Source organism: Dicentrarchus labrax, unplaced genomic scaffold (genome assembly GCF_905237075.1).
Source record: "Dicentrarchus labrax unplaced genomic scaffold, dlabrax2021, whole genome shotgun sequence".
Classification (NCBI taxonomy): Eukaryota; Metazoa; Chordata; class Actinopteri; family Moronidae; genus Dicentrarchus; species Dicentrarchus labrax.
The window spans coordinates 28155516-28176700 of record NW_026136721.1 but is presented as its reverse complement, the minus strand read 5'-3'; the positions used below and the strand labels follow the sequence as shown (position 1 = coordinate 28176700).

Sequence of the window (21185 nt, the reverse complement as noted above, 5' to 3'; positions counted from 1 at the left end):
TAAATTGACATCCATATACCTTTTTATAAAAAGTTGAAATAATTATAAATACATGTATGCAGTATTCCAGCGGGCTGATGTCCATCTGCCCTCTCCCTAGGCTGCTGAGTCACACCATGAAGGACCACCTGGTTCGTGTGGCTAATGAAGCTGAATTCATCCTTAGCCGACAGAGGGCTGAAGACATCCATAAACATGCAGAGTTTGAGGTAAGATGCTGCACAGTTCTGGAAACCCTTGCCTCAGACACGCGGGCATGAGAACCAAATGAACTAGACACATACCATACAGCTAGATATATATATATATATATAAAAAATAATAAGGAAAAGGTACTGGTTTCAATTATAGTTGTTGGCTCGGAACAATTAGGGAAGATTATAAGATCAAGCTAGTGAAAGATTCCAGTACAGACTTTTTTTTTTTCTGTGCCAAAAACAAAATGTTGACCATGCAGAATTCATCTGTCATATTTCCTCCTGCGAGATCTAGAGGAAGTTTAAAAACTTGCTAAGCTCAGACAATAAAGTCCATTTGTAGCTTTAGGCCCCTTCGTACACTGAGACTCCTTTGATAGAAATGTTTAATAGTTTTGATATTTCAGTCAGTGAGAGCATAGAGGAGCTGATCCAATGACTACTTAAAACTTGTCCATCAAGTTTTAAGATCTGTCACAGCAAACCCAGAGGATAAATGTTTACTTTTCAAACATAACCCTGTGCTAATTGTGAACACACAAACAAAAAACACACGGACTTAAATACACACTGAAGTAGTTGGAGATCATGCTTGGCATATATCACTAACCAAACATTGTGTAGTGTTAATTTATCCCTGTGCCTCTCCGTCTCACTGCAGACTTGCCCCTGAAACATAACTTCTCCCCCTCCTCTTCCTACCGAGTTTTCAGCACAAATGTTGCCATTCACGTGTAGCTGCCGGGCCAACTCTATCCTGACCCATGGGCACCCTTCGTTGCCCCTTTCCCAGTCCAACTCTGCTAACCCCCCCCGCCCCCTCTGCTTTCTAGATCTCACCAAAATCATTTCCTGTCCTGCTGAGATCCTGTCCATTATACTCCCGCTGGGGGTGTATTTTGCCAGTGACAGGAATATGGCATTCTCCCCTCTCTTCCATCCCTCCCTCGTTCCCTCATTTCTCAGGAACCTGCCAGCACTAAAAGCTGCAGACAGACCTGAGAGGTGCTGGCCTGAAGGGCTGACTGTGTGTAAACCCACCACCTCCACCCCCAACCCTCAGCCCCCACTTAACAGTAAAATGTGATGTGTTTTTTTTTTTTAAGGTTCAAGGAAGGGTCTCTCTTACATTCGGGTAAAGTGAAATCCCTGAAGAGTGTTGAAAGTCAATCAGAGGGGTGGGGGCACAACTCTTGCACATCAAAATTTTGTCTGTGATTGCTATGTTTTGCTCTCTTTCTTGGATAGGCTGCCTTTCTGTGTAATTGGCATCCTGTTCTTGTGAACCCTTATTACTCACTCTGCTCCAAGTGTCAGTCATTTGCACATTATTATCTGACATGATCTGACCTTATCGTTATCAACACAGACTGCTGGAGCTGGATTAACTTCTACTTCGGCTGATGTATCACATATTTTATCCAACTGCATTCTCACTTTATGAAAAGGTGCACAAGTGTATGTGCTCTTGCCAAAGTGCATGTACAGTATGTCAAGTTAGACAGCTGTCTACATCTGACACAAGAGCAGCAGAAGTAAAAATGGCTCAGAGTATGTTGCCTGTCTGGCAGCAAGTATGCCCACGACAGCCCCAAATGATCCTGCTCTGTCTCAGCCTCTTGCTGTGGCTGCAGGCCACACTCTCTCTGAGAAATTGAGAAGGGATAGGGACATGGTCAGACAAACTCCCAGGAATTAGTTCCTGATTCCTAACCAGTAATTCGTCATTGTATGTAACAGACTGTCCCAAGCTCTCCAAATCAAATTGATTGTTTTGCTTTTTTGTTGTTGTTAGTCCTGTTTGTTTGTTTTCTGTGTATTCTCTTTGTCTATTACTGTCTTTCTTTTAGCTGAATCTTTTGCACAAAAATGACCAAAAAACAAAACAAAACCATTATACCATTGGTAGGTGTACTTAATTCTACATAAGGCTTTAGTAAGCATACTTTTATATGTCTGATTATGAGCGTGCATGAAATATGACATTAATAGTCTCATGCATGTTGGGTAAGAGAGTGCACATAACAAAGGCTGAGGCATTAATGGTTAATTATTCTACCCTTCTTTCTATAGTCATATTTGTAATATATTGTTTCTAAGACATTGTGGGCCTTTGTTAGGACAATACTGTGTAATAGGGTCAGGGTTTGTTAAATTTCCAAATGAAGCAGTACTATCAGTTACATCAACTGTCACTCAATTGACTGCAAAAATACAACAAATGGAAAGCTATAACTTTCCATTAGCTGTATTTTCTTGCTGTCATTTGAAACTTACTCTACCTTTGCAATCTTCTATCCGTCCTTAATCAGATACCCACCATAGCTCGTCCCAAACTATGTTTCACAATTGAATTCCCCACTTAAATGCAGTTGCTCCTCAGTGACCTCTGAGAAGAAGCGAACCCCTGATAAGTCTTGCTCTGATATTGCTGTATTGATTTTTGCCTCCATACAAGCTCTGCTTGAGCCTGCTGGAGCCGACGGTTTCATTTTGCACTGCCACAATAAAAATAACAGGCCAATGAAACATCCCCCCTGAGGGCGGGGGTGGAGGGTTTTGAAATAATTTCCAGCTATGTCCCAGTTTTTTAAAAGCGTTGTTCCCCTGTATTGTGTTGCGGTGACACTATAGGTTGGGTTATTGTTTTGTGAGAAATAAACCTCAAAATAGGCGTCCAAAATGACTCATTTGGGCTGTCATTGTGTTACACTGGAAGTGAGGAGGTTTGTTAAGTCATACAGCATCAATTGCCAGAACATAATCTGCATCCTCCCTCACTACACTATTCTGCATTTAAGAGCTCATGTAGTTAAATGGCAGCAGCGAATGTCAACCAAGGCACCAGAAAAGAGAATAATTCAATACATAAAAACAAATTTATGTTTGCTCCTTGTCAGAGTTCATATCCTTGTGAAGGCGGAGGATTTAGATACCCGTTTGCCTCAGAGACATAACATATGCTTTCTCTCTCTTGCTGTCTCTCTCTCTTTCTCACTCACACTCTCACTTGCTCTCTGTGGGACAGAATTGAGTTATCTCTAGCCCTGAGAGTAAGTTATTACAGTGGACTTAGGGTGAAACAGATGAAGATAACTAGGGGGAAATCCAATTACCTTTTAGGGTTCTCTATCTAAAAGGATCCTTAATGTGAAGGAGATCTACAGATCGGATGCTGCCGCCCAGCACAGCAAATGATAGACTGTGATATCTTCCAGAGGAGCAGGAAGGAGAGGGGAGCCCAAGAGATAGAAAGGAGGAGAGAGAAATCGAACTCTCTCTTTTTATGGGGTTGTTCATTAGGGATGAAATGTGGTGTGCTCAGGGGCACAAGGGCAGATAAGAAGGTCCAGATAGGGAAGAGTGAGCAAGACCCAAGCCATTTCTATTCTTTCTTACTCTTCCCTTCTGCTCAGTCTTTTTTCTTTTTTTATATACCCCCTTGATTCATCCTCGGCTGTTATATGGAGTAATTGAATTGACTGTCTGAGAGATCCTGTGAAAGCCAGACGATAGCAGCTAATTAGTGCTTGGCGTCATTGTCTTCCCTCTGCTGAGCTTGTAAAACGATCTGGTCCTTCTTCTCACGTTAATGACATTAACATTGAGCTGATGCTCATTATGTTCTATTATCATAGCACTGGTCTCTGGAAGCTTGTGCATCCCAGAGCCGAGTATCAGAGAGAGAGCCTGGGCAAGGATGTACTGTAATGGCTCAAGTTAGGTCCAGAACTCCCCTAATCTAAGCTATTGCATACATCCCAATTTGAATATAACCAGAAGGCGGATCAGGTCACTGATTCCACAAAAAGCTGTTCAAGAGAATTACTTTTATTTTTAAAACAGAGGCAGTCTGCTGAACAAAGGTTACTCAAACACACACAGAAAGAGCCAGAGAACCACAACTCCCATAGGCTATTTACACCACATCATTCACAGCACTCAGACTGATAGCTGCCACCAACTGTAGCTTGCTGTCATGTAGTTGTCGCAACTGTAATGTAGTATGTCAGCAGGACTGGATGCCTGGACACCTCATTATGGGCAAAAATGCTGTCAGGAGAATGAGAGAACAAAAAAAAACATGTCTATATTTGTGATGGCATTGTTGCACAACCATCATGATGTCACCACTTTTTCAAAAAGGCAACGAGTGAGAAATTTCATATGCTGGTAAGAAAAAAAAGTGGTAGATCTCATAATAAATTATGCTGCTTTTGTCCAAGTGTATAGCATCTTTTTCTTGGTAGAAGGCTTATGTTTTTTTTTACTGTACAACATGGACTGTTTCACCATGAGATGGAATCGGAGAAGTGGTGCAGAAGATGGTCGGGGAACAGTAGTTTCAGTCCCACTGACTTGTCCGCGTAATGAAGTCCCCAGGTAACTCCTCCGCAGCTGCCATCATTATGTGTGACCAGCTAACCCCGAAATATGACTTTACTCCACGGTTTCCTTTGACACAGTCTCTTTAGTCAGCGAGAGAATGTTCTCTTGGTTATTTTTTTTCTTTTTTCCTTTGAGCAGCTGAAGTTGAGCTCATAATTCAGAATAAAACACTCCATGTTAGTTTTCTAGCTTATGCAGAGCACACTTCTGTGTTGTTTTGTTATGTGGCTTTCTACACATTTTACTTATTAGTTACATTTTATATTGTGGGCACAGATTTGTTTTCAGATTCTACCTGAGCGTAGTCCCACTACCCTTTTATTCATGATTTCAGGCAACCGCCAATCCAGAGGATGTGTATTTTTCATCTGGTCAGGTCCTTCCTTCATTTGACTATTTTTCACCTCCAGACGACAGTTTAACACATATGATTTTTCACGTGGCATGACCTTGAAGCTGAGCTGGAGTCGTCGTAAAAAGATGGCAGCAACGCAGACTGATGTGGCGCAAGGTGGATGCGGTTTTGCAGAGAAAAGAGGTTTCTGGGTAGGAGAGATGAAGAGGCTGCCAGCTGAGCATGGTGACCAGTCCATTAAAGATCAGCCACAGACAGTGTAGGGGGAGGAAGAGGAGGAGGAGGAGAGGAGAGATACTTTGTTAAGTGTTGCGCCTGCGTTAACCTTGATGGCCGCCAGCAATGGGCCAGTGCCAGCAGCAGGGATCTGTTTCAACTGGATTAGATTATTTTTTTCCCCTTCTGTGCTCCAAGAGAAAAAAAAAAAAATCAATACTTGGGAGCACGCCATGACAGGGGCATCATTTCAGAATTGAAGTGGCTGTCAAGCATTGTCATTTGGTGACTTTTGTTCGCCATTGTACTTTTAAGCCCTCATTTTTCTCCTCCTCCTCTTCCCTTCACTCGTTTCTTTCCTAGCCCATTGTCTGAATTCCCCTGGTGACATTTTATGTTGCAATTTGAAAACTCGAGGGCAAGAGATCAAGTGCAAAAGAATCTCTTTGAAACCAATTGGTGGACTGGTTCAGCATCTACTTTTGTTTAGCGACCCCCATCCTCTTTTCTCATTTCATCCTCTTGTCTCCCAAGACCCCCATTGTGTTCCAGGAGGAATTTATTTGTAGTGTATTTGCATTCTCTGATACCAGACAAGGACAAGCCTGATGTCTCGCCTTCCTCTGGACAGTTTCTCTGCCCGTTTGTAAATGAAACCCTCTGGGAGTGCTTGTCGACGGATGTGAGAAATTGGAGATTCTCGCAGAGCGATAGCCTAGCCATGGAGAGTGTGTAGCCCTGATGTGCCACCAATGTCAAGACATTGCAAATCAAGCGCTTTAATAACATCTCTGCTGGTTTGGTTTCTTCCCCCTGTTCTCCGACAGATGCTTGAGACCCTGGTTTTGTCAGTCGGCGTGTTGAGGCCTCGCTGTGGCACGGCAACACCACTAGACCTTTCTCTGTCACTCTAATTGATAAACATAGGGCTGATATCTTCTAATGAGCCTCCATTCTCCAGCCTATTATACTGGTTAACCCTCTCAACCTAGCGAGGGAGAGGAGGAGGAGGGGAGTTGAGGCATCATCTGACAACAACTACAGCATTTAAATAAGGCTGACACTGTTACAACACGACCACCACTGTGCTTATTATTTGTAGAATCAGCATGGCAAAAACACGAGCGAGTGGCAGTGATAACCACAACAACGATTTTTGGCAACAAATAGCTGATTTGTGTGTTATCCTCTGGTTCGAAAAGAGGTTCAGCGATGGTATTAAAATTCATGTGTTTCAAAGCCTTGTCTCTGTATGTGCAAGTTGCCATTTTGGTCCCATTATGTGATTTTAAAGATGATTACTGTTCTGTCTACTCTCCAGTCACTTCCTTAGCAGCCCATTTCCTCCCCAAACTCCAACACACATCCATAGTTATTTATTTGAACTGTTGATGAATTGTGGGAGACACGACTCAGTGTAATTGACTCGATTAATGCCAGCCATTATCATTTTCGTCTTCACCAAGCTGTCTCCCCCAGCAGAGCAGGCGCTCACACCGGCCGACCCTGTCAGCCGGGCCATGTAATGGAAGGTGCTGCCCATGATTACAGTGTCGCAAGTCATAACGGTCTCATTGCCAGCAAGTTGTGCCCTGGTGGCTGTCTGGGTATGAAGCTAACAGAGCATAGTCTGACATCCCTTTTCTTCAGCTGCACTCTTTTAACTCGGTGAATGGAAGTGCTTTTCTCTGGCCATGTCTTTTTATAGTTATTTTCTTGTCAAAATATGCACACAGACTGCTTCAGTCACTCCAAAAGAGGCATGTTTCTAATTGCAAATGGGAACAGATACTTTTAATTTACTTCTTATGTTTCCTCAACATTCCTTGAAAGGAAAGAAAGAACAGTCTGTTTGAAAATACCCAAATGCCCCTTTTTAGTTTCTTCCCTTTATCCTGTCTGTCGACCTGGATGGAAGTGAATACAGGATGGTGCCAACTGGGAGATTTAGTTATTCGCTTTAACCTTCATAATAACATAACATAATAAGTCCTTCATAATACCCCGGCATATTTTCTGACTTCACATCAACGGAATGACCCCCGGAATTAACAGTGACTTGTCTTTTCCACTTACAAGCAAATCCAACGTTGGCTTTTAATGGCACTACTTATGTGTTCAGCTCTTTTGGTTGTTATTTTAGGGGTGAGTCTGTGAATTTGGCCTTTTCTCCTGTAGCCGACTTTGGCTTTGGATATGAGAAAAGCCCATTACAGCATGGAGGGTTTGGGTGTTTGGGCAGGCTCAACACACAGGTGATGAAGTGTTTGTTTATGGTTATGAGTTTGAACCCAGCACTGTTGATTAGTACTGCAGACTTTACATGTCTCAGACAGGGGCAGATGGAAATGGACTCTTTATAGGCATGCTACTTACATCTGCTTAAGGATGGATATGGATTTACACAAAACCATTTTTTGGGGGGAAATTATTTAGAAAATGATTTCTATAATAATGTATCAGTTTATTGGAAATGTTTCTCTGTTGTCCCAGATTAGCATATTGTTTTCTGTTTAAAGTGTGGCATTACAGTGGCTTATGCAATAATTTCACCCTGTAACTAGAATTGTACCAATCCCTTCCTTTGGTCCAGCATTTCGCTTGCCTTCAGTGCCACTGATCAAGATTAATGGACATGCAACACACACAAGCAAAGCAACGCGTTCTCTGGTTGAGAATTTCAAACACTTACTCAGAAATTCCTTTTCAGGACTCCCTTTATTTTGCTTCCAGGTCAGCACGCTGGAAGGTCAAGGCCCACTTTAATGCCACACAAAGAGACATAGATTGATAATTAAGGCCCAGTGGCCTGCAGAAAAGCCCCTCTAATGTGATTTATACCTATAGATTTTCTGTCAGATATGAAATGTTGTCGTTCAAATTGAAGAGGAGGACCCATTATAAAGCGCTTTACTGGTAACTTTGGAAAAGCAGGTTGCATTTGTTCAGCCGTGCATCTGGGCTAATACTCACTGTATGACTGTTGTACCGATGGGTTAGTTTAAGGTTAATTTGATAAGCAGAGTACTATACAACCGAAACGGCATTAATAATTGAATGAGCTTTTGTTCTTAATACCACAGCCATTTGCTGTAGCTGCTGTTCTTATAGCATGCAGAAGAAAACACAAATGCATCATTGTGAGCATGATGATCTGTATGGCTAGCCATTACACATGTTTTTTTCCCCTCCTTTTCCTCGTGCTCACCTTCAGTAAGAATATAACTTTGAAACCATACTTTCAAAGTAAGTCACGAGTTTGCAATTGAAATTGATTCTGAAACCGAGATTAGAAAACACCAAAGACTGTTTTAAATTATAGCCTTTATTTTCAGAAGGTGTTTTACTTTTACCATCGCTGCAGAGTTCAAAGGCCCATTCTGATAACAAATTCCGACAGAGAAAAATGTCCTCCCTGTGCATTGTGGGTATCGTGTGATTTGGTGTGCCGGAGGGCATTAGTAAATATGTGTCCACTGTTATTAATCAACATGACACGAGGACAGAAATGACCCTATGCTTTTCATTTGGTTCTACTCAGAGTAGAGTTTCTATATGTGAAAACACTGTTGTCCTAGGGTCTGTATCATTCCCTCCTATAAACCTTTCTTTTTGTATATGTTATTTACAAGATGCTAACACATTTTATGATTTATATACTCTCTTGGCACATTTGTGCATGTGTTTTCAATGTACATACTTGTGACGCCTTCACTTGCAGAATGTGTAATGTGTTTTTTTTCCTCCTTCTTTGCCAGTCTAACTGTGCTCAGTACGCAGCGGAGAAGCGAGATGAGGAGAAAATGTGTGACCACCTGATCCGGGCAGCCAAGTACCGCGACCATGTGACAGCTACACAGCTCATCCAGAAAATAGTCAACATCCTCACTGACAAACATGGAGCCTGGGGAAGCTCTTCCATAAGGTAAAACAAAACATGTGTCAAAAAACAAGACTAAAACAGATCTTGCAAACTGTGCTCATTGTGGAAGTTGCCATTTTACATTTAAGTAAGGTGGTTTATAGACTTTATCTTTTATGTTTTAGAATTTATTGTAATGGGGGGGAGGAAATCTGTGGTTCTGTTGATGTTTTCTTTGCTCAGTCACACGGCTTCACACTTAAATACACATGCTGCATTTCACATTATGCACATGTTTAATCCATTCTTTCTACATGGCAGATTTTGCAGGGGGGGGGTTAAATGTAAAAATGAGAAATAATCACTTCATGATCAAAAATAATGTTCCCCACATGCCAGGATATCTTAGAGACAGTAAGTGACAGTGATACTTAATTGAACCATTGTATAGGAAAGCCTTTTAATCAAGAGGATGCACCTGTTTTGTTTTTTTATGAACCGTGTTCAAGCATGTCATTTTCTCAGCCTCAAATTATTCAAACCACTGTAATGGTTTTAATCTCATCATAATCTTTCCTCATCCCCCAATACTCATGACTTTGATTAAATTAGATTTGCAAAGGTGAAAATGTCAGCTGTGGGTTGAATGATGCATTGACTCTGGAGAGAGATGAAAGCGATTGAAACAGCTCCGCTCCCATTAAGAACAGAGGGAACCCTATCCTCTGTGTTTGTTTCACCAAATAGGCAGCAGAATCCAATGCAGCTATTCCCTAATGATGGCTGTTTGTGCAGGTAGTGTGTAATGGTGAGCTGGAGAGACGGCCGCTGGCTCACGCTTGTTAGGCTGAACCAACTCTCCAGAGACTCGTCTGGCGAGGGTTAGTTTGCTATTGGATCAGGAGTCTATCTCTGGCTGCCTTTTTTGTTTTCCTTTTCTGTTTTTTCCTCTTATATCAGGATGGGGTGTATTATTTGTCATATTTTTCTTTCCTTGATCCCATCTCCCTGCCTTGCTCTCTATTAATCTCCATGTGTGCTCACACAAGGGTATGCTGTTTACTATGGAGATTGTGCTCTACGAGCCCTGGCCAGAAAAGTCCCCCATTACTGGGCCTTTATGCCGTTGTGCTATTGATGGTTTTCCTAATGGCTGCCGATGGGCGCAGGGAGCCATTGGCACTGGGCCTTGGAGTGCAGCGCTCTTTTAATAAATCACAATCAGTCCTGTGCCATTACATCAATATTTTTGGTCAATTACTGTGAAGGTCAGGTGGTGCAGCTTCGCACCAGAGCCCATGGTATGCGGGCATAGGAGAAACATCTGGTGCTGCAAACCCCAGAAAAAGAACAAGTTAAAGGAAAAGATGGACACAAAAAAAAAAGTCACAAGCACACCTGCAGGCATCCTAATATAAAAGATGTTCTTTCCCTAATTATTTACAGGCAGCAGTGTGTGCTGCCTGTAAATACGGACAAGAGGGGAAGGACGGATACACACAATGAAACCCGCAACCTTTTTCCAGCTGTGAAAATGAAATCCAGGAACACAAAGACAATACGCAGCTATGATTACGACCTTTTGTTGCTTGGGTGTAAAATCCAAGCCTGCCTGCTCACATGCCATAAAAACGTATTCCCCAAAGTTTCCATTCAATAAAGAGTCTGAAAATGAAAATATTATTTTCTCACAAGCTGATGGGAATTGTTGTTTCCTCACGGCAGGCATCTAATATCTTCTGACATAGTGTGACCCGCCTGAATGCAATTTGTGTCTTAATATCCAGCTTACAGCGGCCCTGGCCTCTGGAGAAAAGAGGTGTTAGGTGATTTTCCCTTTTCCATTCCCCTGCTTCGTCTTTCCTCTGCGGTTCTCTCTCTTTCTCTCTGTCTTCCTTTCTCCTTCCTCAACATACAATTTCGTTTCTCCCTTTCTCTCACTCCTTGTCCTTTTACTCTTTCTTGTTTCACTATCGACTTCAGTTGTATCACCGGGGGTCCAGGGAGGATTCCCTCCGCCAGACAGAGGCACTATCTATCGTTTTGTGCCCTTGTCTGTCATCTAGTGTCAAGACAAAGACAGATCTACAGCCAGACAGATAGGTCGACTACCTGTTCATCCATACATTTCAGTCCCAGTGCCTTGAGAATCAGGTGTACAACATGTCAGCCTGCTGTCTTTTTAAGAGAGGAAAAAAAAACAAATGAACAGCTAGCAAGATACACAAATGAACTGGCAGATATAATTTCTTTCTCTCCACCTCTCTCCAGTTTTTTCCCCCCTTTCTTTGAGCTTGGGTCCACTGAGCTTCCAGACTGCTACGGTGTTTATTTGGGTCAGGACTCATCTTTCATGTATATGACACCTAGACAAAGTCGACGGACAGAGAGGGGAGATGAGGGCAGATGATGGAGAACGCCAACTCACAGTCTCGGGGGACACGCACACTACTCTCCTCTTTTTCCCCTTTCATACTTTCTCTTTATTGCATTCTAATAGGCTGACTAATGTACCATGGAAATTCACTCTGGATGCAGGAAGCGGGGGAACTAAAAGGACGGTGGCAGCGGCTGAGAAAAGGTTGAAGCGTGATGCAGAAGCAGTGTGTGCACCAAAGCTGTTGTTGACAATCTACTGATGTAGTCTGTTTGAGGCAAATGGAAACATTATTCAAGATGCAGAGGTTTAGGTGTACTTCCTGGCTTTTGCTACTTAGTCTTATTCTTTCCTTTTTAAAGCACCAATGTCCTTTTTATTCCTGGTTTATTCCAACAATCCTCACCTACAGCTAGTCCCCCCCCCTCGAAACACCACACCTCGAGCACCAACTCGTCTCCCTCTGCTCCTCCTCCCTCATATAAGCAGCTCATTTTCTGCAGCACCACTGCTCTAATGGACGCCCTTAGGCTAGAGGCTTCCCAGCCAAGGGACATCCATCTTTTGGCATGTCACACTCCCGCCCGGCAAAAAATCTTTGTGATGTGCACTCCAATTTTTCTTCAGTAAATCAAATCATCCTTCCTTCAGAAAGACGAATGCTTTAGGGTTGGAGTGTTATAGAGAAAATCAATGCCGGCAAAATTGAAACAGTATGCCCCCGTATTGATCGGCCTTGTGAGATCGAAAACGAACAGCTTTGTAACTGTTCCGCTGGACAGTTAGCTGACCTGTAATGGACAAACTATTGATATTAGCATTACTATTTTATCTTGTGCTATGTCATTTCGCCAGCACACTATTGAGGGAAAGAAGCCGGAGCAGAACATTCACAGTTAGAACAGTTTTTTCCTTCTTATCCACTAATGATACAGATGGTGGTGTGATATATTATTTCTTTTACATAATATCCCCATCATATATAAAGCATTGTATGTGAAACATAAACAGAGTAAGTGTAGAGCAACTACTACTGTATATACTGTTTCTGTTGCTCATTAGGGCTGCAACTAACAATTGTTTACATTATAAGTTAATATTGTGATTATTATTATTTTTTTTTTACAATTTCAACATTGATCTACATCTTTAATTTGCGTGTTTGTCCTACCAACAGCCAAATGCCCTGGACATTTAGGAAACTCTATGCTTGAATAACACAAACAAATCAGTCTGTTTTCAAAGTTGTTGTTAATTAATGTTCTGTTAATCAACTAATCAATTATTCTCCAGTACCTCCCCTTTTCTTTGTGCGCAACTACCTTTGCTTCGGCACTGTTTTCATTATCGCTTCATCTTTTGAACATTTCCAGATTATGTATGTTTCCTTTAGTCTAAAAAATGTGAGAAAATTATGAAAATGCCCGTTGTCATTTTACCATTTCACAGATTTCAGCATGACAACTTGCAAACTACTTGTTAAATTAAACCATCCAAAGCCTGAAAATATTAAATTTACACTGATACAAAATGTAGAAAAGCAGCAAATCCTCACATTTAAAAACCTAGAACTACAGTGAGTGATTGGTGGCATTTTTACTAAGTAATGACTGAAACAATTGATGGAAAATTGTTCATTCATTTTCTGTTGATCGACTAATTATTTCATCGTCTAATTGTTTTAGCTCTACAGTGCAGTATATGTGATGCATAAACAGACTACTATAATGCTCTTCCTCACGCACCACCACTAAGCAGTGATTCCCATTAGGGCTGCAACTAACAGTTCTTTTCTCTATCAGCTCATCTTTGCGTTGTTTTGTTACGATTAATTAATTTATAGTTTAGTCTGTAGAATGTCAGAAAACAGTGAAAGATGTCTGTCACAGTTTTCTACAGCCCAACTCAACATAATCAAGTAGCTTTTTGTGTCTGACAGTACGATGGCCAAAGATGTTCATTTAATCACATTTTTTGTGTGTGTGTGGTTTGTGGCATCAAACATATACAAACAATCCCACGACTGTAATCAGATAGATCAATAAAACACAAATACAGCAATCTCGCTATCGAAATAACCAAAACTTTATCAGAAATCTTTTTTTGTTTTTTATCAATTGATCATATTTAGAAGTGGATCGAGTCAGTAGGTTTTCAGGACTTTAAGTTAATGTTTTTATCAATTAATCAACCTTATAATCGTAGCACTACTGCTCGTTGTCCTGTAGTCCTGACAGGCCGTGTTAGTTTTGTCCCACTAGGTGAGCCTCCTCTTCTGGATTGCAACTGTTTCACCCTTCCGAGTAATCAATGAATTATCCTCCGAACATGCCGTGGACCTGTACTTACTACAGTGTGGACATTCATGTATTTTTTTAAATAAATGATTGCATGAGAAACAGCGGCAGCCAGATTCATCTCTACTTGTATGCTTTCATTCCAGACTTAAATCACAATTATGATACATAATACTGAATGTAATGCATGTGTTAAAACTGAGGTCTGCACAATGTCTGCGCTGCCTCGCGTGTATGTTTTATGGACACACTGTACATTACGGCTGCACTGGTATTGTGCACGCAGAGCTGAAAAAGGAAATGGGACTCCAGCACGTCAGTGGAGATTATAACCATAGGAAACAAGAACATAACTGTTTAGAGTACACTGACTCTCGGAAATGCACGACTCGAGAGGGGCAGGAAGACTGAAAGAGAGAGAGAGGGAGATGGATGGAACAGAGGGCAAGAGAGAGATATTTGTTACTGAAGCATCAAAAGTTGAGATGGAGACAAAGACAAGACAGGGAAATTCTTTTCCACATCCTTTCCTCTTGCTGCAGTATATACTAAACCATAGCGATGAGTGATTGCACAAATCTGTATGTAAAAGGTTGAGAGCGTGTCTTGTTTGCTGGATGGAAAACTCTGCAGCTGCTGACTTATCTGACCATCAGATTGCCTTTGTTGTATTTGGGAATGGAATAAACACTGTAGCTGGATCCCCAGTCTTTCTTGATTCGGATTTATACACCAGATTGGAGTAATTTTTTCAAGCTTTCTATTGATTATTATTTATGTTCTAATCTTGGTTGCTAATCCTTTTGTTTCACCAAATTTATGTCTGGATGGCTGTTAAATAACAAATAGTAGAGCCCTTCTTTACATAGAAAAAAGTCCATTACTTTGTACACGACTTAACTGGTTAACTGATAATGGCTTTGGCTTTGCTTATAAATACTTACAGTCTAAACAAAAACATGCCCCAATGTACTGTGCAGGGGCAACTGTAGCAGTCCACAGCTCCTGTCTCATCCGAAGCAGAGACAGTTGTTTCCTTTAGTCCAGATCTCGACTACTTCAAAACCAATTAGCTCGGGCTCGAGTTGTGGTCATCCATCTGCCTTGATACAGTCATAAACATATAGCATAAACATACTGCACGAAGCAATGTGAGCCTGCCTTCAGTTATGTTCATCTTTTGTAAACGAGAGTCTCCGACGGCAAAGACCTTAAACGGGTTTAACGTGAAACCCTCCACCTCATTAATCATGCGCAGTGACATGTGTCTGGGACAGAAAAGTTGTGACAGGGACAAAAAGGACGTTCCTTAAATCTCTGGGGAGACTGTTCAAGTCAAGACTTGCATTCCATCAGTTACATAAAATAACGTGCCACAAAGGCCCTACCGTGCAGCCTGGCTCATGGATATGAATTAGAATATAGCCTTAATGATAACATTTACCTCGACTGTATATACAGTACAGTGGCTGGGGCTGTAAGGAATAGTAACAAAGTGTCATGGTGGAACATATTAACAGCTGATGATGTCCATATGTTAGCATGGTTAAGTGTTGCACTGTAGACCAAGACTGAAAAAATTATGCTCAGTGGATCATTTAAGATGACAACAAAAAGGCAAGTGGTTAAGTTAAAACTGGTGATTTTAATCATTATTGTAGAAATGATTTATAATATATACATGTAGTTTTGATACCACTTGTCTTGTTGCAAATAATTTCATTTAAATTGATTTTAAACTGGATGACACAGTGATCCTGCAATAATTGTTGTGATGGCTTGGTGTATTCTTTACTTACTTAATTTGTGTGTTTATTATGATATCTTATTTATTTTATTTTTTTTTACCAGATAGATATATATATATATATATTATATTTTATTTTATTTTTTAAATTAGTTTAAACTTTCCATAGAAGCTCCAGATGAACCCTCTGGGGGCATCCCCGCTTGTAAAATATATTACATATGCACAGTCGTGAAACTCGAGGTGAAAATCGACAAGAGCTTCTCAATTTAACCAGTTTACCCGAACCCATTTACATCCTCTAGATCCTCTTCTACCTTTTTTTTACCATCAGTTTTGTCCGTCCTCTTCCTGGCAGCTTGGAAATGTAATGGAATCCTTGTTATGAAGTATGAAAGAAGCCCGCCATCCCAGTAAGACCAATTACACCATCCTACTTCCCTGCCTCCCTGCCTCCCTGCCTCCCTGCCTCGCTGCCTCTCTGCCTCGCTGCTCACAGCCCAGTGTGACTCTGTAGCAACTCTCAGATTTATGAGTTTCATATACCCTTAAGAAAGTATACGGCCTTGGTGGAGCAAGGTCATGATAAAAGGGTGCTGATCAATATCTGAATGAAAAACCATTTGGGAAGTTTTTAGGGCTTTTTTCTCCTTTCTGCCTGGATGCAATATCAGCACAGTATCGATTGTCCAGGGCCAGTAGTTAGTCAAAGGCTATCTCCTTTGACTAACCCCTTTGCAGCGTGTCAGCCACCCCCACCCCCCCTTCCTTGTGATAGATTGGTATGCTTCCAGCCACTGTAATTACACCATGGGACCAGCAGGTCATTTATTTTGCTACTTTCACCATTTGCCAAAAAAATCGCCTTTATCTTTAGAATCCAGCATTTCTTGTGCTACCAAAGCAGGAAAAAAGCCACATAATATACCACTGTCCTCACTATAGGGAGTGAAAGACTGAGGAGCATCCTTAACTCATAGATCTTCAGCTCGTATTTTTGCTACCTATTTACTTTACATCCCCATCCCTGTGTCTTCACGTTCAAGTTCAGCACCAGGCTAAGAGAGTAAGACCATGGGGAGTTCTGTATGTAAGCTTTGTGATAAGATATTGGTAATAGATGGAGGGACACATAGAGCATTGTATTAATTCTTGAGTGATTTTGTGTTATAGCAGTTGCAACTCATAAAAAATTCTAATATACCCAGTGGAGGAAAGATTTTCGTAACAGAATTGGAACAAAAAAATTCCCTCCACTATGGATTATGCTATATGTGGGCTTATTGGGCCTATAGAAAGTCTAATTAAATTATTAGCAGTATAAACCAGTATCATCAAGCTAAACTTCTGGCTCTGCGGTCCAGCATAATGTCAGACGTGAAGCAGTATTAAACTATACAAAACTTCCGATATGAACAACATAATAAATCACTGACATCTTTTTTTAATTTAAAATTCATGAGAGTTTTATCTGGGGTGATGCTTTGTGTTTTTTTTCTTTAAGGTTGAAGCTTGAACGAAAAGATAACTACATGGCCATTATAGTTAGTCAGACTCTGTTTATGTGATCGTTTCAATCACCTTGCCATGGAATTGCTGCACTTGACACAGACACACACACACAGGCACGTACAATGCTTTAAGTGTTGTATAATGGGCACGGCTGCATGATGGAGAGGGAGGGGAGGAGGTGCTCATGAATAGCAGACAGGCTTGCTAGATGAGATTGCAGAGCCTTGTAGTCCTGCATCACACTGAAGCAGGAAACAAGAGAGTTCAAGAGAGAGGGGACAATGCTGATTTGTTTATTGTTTAGTAAAGTATCTGCAAATTCATCAGCGTACAAGCAAGATCATGTATTTTTTTTTATTTTATGTAGTTTTCAAAAATCTCAAACTAAACTGAAATGTATGATTTTCTTTTTAAAAAGTTTAAAATTGTATGTTTTATGATAAGTATTTTTGTGAGTTTTTATTTGAGACCCCTTACTGGTTTTTTTGTTTGAGGTGTAAGGTTTAACATGGCCTCATGTTTGTATGAAGAATGTGAACTTTTAAGAGAAAAAAACCCTCCACAGACACCTAATCTCAGCTGACCTTCAGCTTCTTCTGCGCTGTGTTTTTCTTTTCGTGGGGGTGTTGGAAACGTTGGGTATGTGTTCAGATTTGTCACACCATTCAAGATCAGCTCTGAAAGCTAGAGGTCAGAAGATTATTACAATGGGCCAGTAATGGCAGAATTATGCAACCCCGGTCCAGTGGATGCCCTCATTACCTCGCAGTAGTGGTGATAAATGGCCTTAAATACATGTTGTCAAAATCACAGGCAAAATGTGACTCTTCATCAAAAATACAGATGGTACCACTTCAGCAACGTAGCAGTGGAAGTCTGTATACATTATTTATTATGTAGTTGATGCTTAGATAATTTTAATATGGTAAACCGTGAAGCTATTTATTTTTAATTAAACAATAAAATCAAGTAAAAGTCCTGCAGCATTTTTCATTTGATTGGAAAAAGCTTTTTCACAACATTCCTGTCTTTGGTCAATATTTACTACCTTTAATAAACACAACACTTTTCCTTTTACCTCCCATGAAATCTGATATAATTAGTGCGTAATTGTCTGGCTTTTTGTTGGTGAATTTACACTGAGTGTAATTGCTGCTAATTGGAAGCTGCACACTAAGCTGGTGGTAATTAGGGCTCGATTTGCATTATTTCATTTGGCTGCACTGCATTGTGGGGAGTCTGAAGCCTTTTGCCTCCCACCCATGGGAGTACTTTGATCCTCGCAAGCCGGTGATGTTGCAGAGATGCAGTATCAATCCCTCTTTTTTCAGATCTCCTTTTGAAAGCTCTTGGATAAATTGGAGTTAATTGGGAGGAGTGGTGGGTGCTTATGTTGTCTTGGTAATGAGAGTGTGTGCACTCTTGTGTGTGTGTTTGCAGCAAACTCAGTGAAAGGGGAGTTGATAATGAGTGATAAAAGCAAAGGATGTAAATGTACATGGACTTTGTTTCAGTGTGAGTGAATACCGTGGCTCATATGTAAGAGAATATTTTTATTTCTCTAATCCAGTGTATACTCTTTTATTAGATATGTATTTTTACTTATTTTTCATCACCTATATGATGTAGTGTTGAATCAGTTATTGCACAGTATTTAGATTTATATTTAAAATAGACAAATTAAATGACTTGTTCCTGTGATTAATAATAAGGATGGGCAAAATTACATGTGGAATGTCATTTAAGCAGAGAAGATGGAAATGTTGGCGGGTCTGTGACCCTAACATTACCTCTGGTAAATCTTGTAAATAACATTAGCTGAGGTGAATTAACATACACACATGTAGATGGTCTCCTGTAAACCTCATTGGAGTGGGAAGGGTAAGCATTAATGCACATGTAGAAAATCACTCCGGCAAGACTTAATCATGCCAAACAATTTCAGTGGGAAGGTATTTGGTCCTGTTTCATTTTAATTTGAGTCTGGAGATACCATCGAAGCCATCGCTGCCACCGTTTGACAAAGAGCCAGTGCTCAAGCAACCAGTCCTCAACATGACAAATCCTCAATCTATTCCTGCTCTCCCGTTTCTTCTAAACACATGGTTTATGCAAATCAAAGCAAAATGATCTTGGGGATAGCAGCAATGTTTGAGCAATTTGAGGGCTGCCAATGGGAACTTGCATTAATATAAAATAAGCAAGGAGAGAAATCTCTTCTGCATATGCAGGTCTCATTGACTGTACCCAAATTAATTTAGCAGAAAGGTTATGAATGACTGTTTGTGCCAAAGTGCAGTCGCTTGTAGTGATATATGAAAGCATATTCACTCTGCATGTCCTGCTTGCTATGATAAAGGTCATATTATTATTTACATAATATCAAATGCTTTAAAGATAAACCCGTGCAACAACAGTAATATTTTCTTTACCTCTCCCTGTTCACCCAAAGTAAATTCTACCTTTTAGCAAGAAAGCTTAATTAAAATAAAAAATAATAATAAGGACATAAATTGGTTCTGTTCTAATATCAGTTTCTGATGTCTGTTTAAAAACAAAATAAACTTTTAAAACTGAAAATGGTGAAAAAAAACTGTGAGGAATCGGTCTGGATGGTCCTGTCTGTTGAATCTTGATGGATGGCGATAATTTGTCCTTGTCAGCAAACTAACAACTGTGCCATGGAAAATGCAGTCCTCATTAATATGTTCAAACCGTCCATTTGATAATGATAAGCAGTGGTAGCCCTTGTATATAACTACTTCTAAAGTCACTAATCCAAATAATATGATGATTAATAGAGGTGAAGTGAATTGGGATTGTTGTGTTAGGGTTTTATAATGCTAGATTATTATTATATTTAGGGTAAGATTAAACCTTAATACTTCCCTAGGGAAATTGGGTTGGTGCAGCAGGAAACTGTAATAGTAAATACAACAAAGGAAAGTAAAGAATATAGAGACTCGTGTATAAAAAGAAAAAATATATATATTTCTACAATTTTATTAAAATGTGGTTGAAATTGTAACAATAGTATTGGGGCTATTGGTATTATAGACCCTATATGGACTATTGCTTTAAAAACACTAGTCATCTACAAATAATGGGATTTCAGTAATCAGCTCTATCATACTTGTAAATAAATATGCTTCTTGTTATATGGGTGAAAAACCCCCATGTGTCAGGGAATAGTTTATTGTAGAGGACATAGTTAATGTAGTTCACTTGGCCCTCCACTTTTCTAAATGCTGTTCTCTCCAAATAAGCATTTCATTAATCGTGAACCAGCTCTCATACTGAACACTCACAATTAAACCATTTATTTTGTATGTCACCTAACCATGCCAGATCTACTTGGACGCCCACTCTGTTTTGATGTAAATGGACAATTTAGTAGCGCAATTGAAATCTTAAAGAACCCACCAGTAAAATATCTCCTTGCAGCGCGTTGATGGTTTGTGTTGAGTTTATTAAATTGAAGGCATAACTGTTTTGTTAAGTGATTAGGGAGAAAGAGCATCAGGGCCGTATAAAAGGAGAAACTTGAGCTCCCCCATTCGTCCTCTGTGTTGGTAAACTTCCTCAAATTTACTACTCCACAGTCCTGAAGAGCATCCAAAAGATGTTTTTAAAAAAAAAGAGAGAGAGAGAGAGAGAGAGAGAGAAAGGGTAATTACTATTTACTACCTCACATAAAACTCTTCCGGACCCTGTTTCATCAGTAGCCAATGTGGTCTACATTAAAGGCTCAACAAATTTTCCTTAATACAAACAAACCCGGAGCTCGCGCATGTAAGGCTTGCAGTAATATACGTTTAGGTTTTGCTCAGATTTTTAAAGGACCGTCAGTCCCTCTGTCAGATTGTCTCTCCCCCACTTTCATCATCAGACAACAGTCACTTCAGGCTTAACGAGCGGGCTTTCCAGACACCTTTTATGACCGAACTAATTACTAATTACACAAGTGGTTGGCGTGAGCCAAAGCACAACGCTGGCCCTTTGTTATTTTAATTGTTGTTATTTTGAAGAATGGTGCTTCAGTAAATTCTGCCAAGGATGCCCTAGGAGGATGGATGATCCCTGAATAATTTATCATCTTTGTGGAAACACGCTCAGTGTGTGGTATGGGGGTTGCGTGGCGCTGTACATCTCCATTCTTGTTACGGCGGCGCTCTCATTGGGGATTGATGACGAGGTATCTTTCATCGTGCGTCCACCTCTTCTAGCACCCCA

General features: G+C 40.4%; 1 protein-coding gene across 8 annotated transcripts in view; it reads left to right on the top strand.

Moving 5' to 3' along the window:
- The window catches only part of lrba (LPS responsive beige-like anchor protein), a 185419-nt gene that overhangs the window by 81777 nt on the left and 82457 nt on the right, over positions 1–21185 (top strand). For all 8 annotated transcript variants that reach the window (XM_051384753.1, XM_051384755.1, XM_051384754.1 and 5 more), the window contains exons 35-36: positions 101–209; positions 8916–9082. In XM_051384753.1, the coding sequence (XP_051240713.1) occupies positions 101–209; positions 8916–9082 (276 nt within the window). The remainder of the gene's footprint in view (positions 1–100; positions 210–8915; positions 9083–21185) is intronic.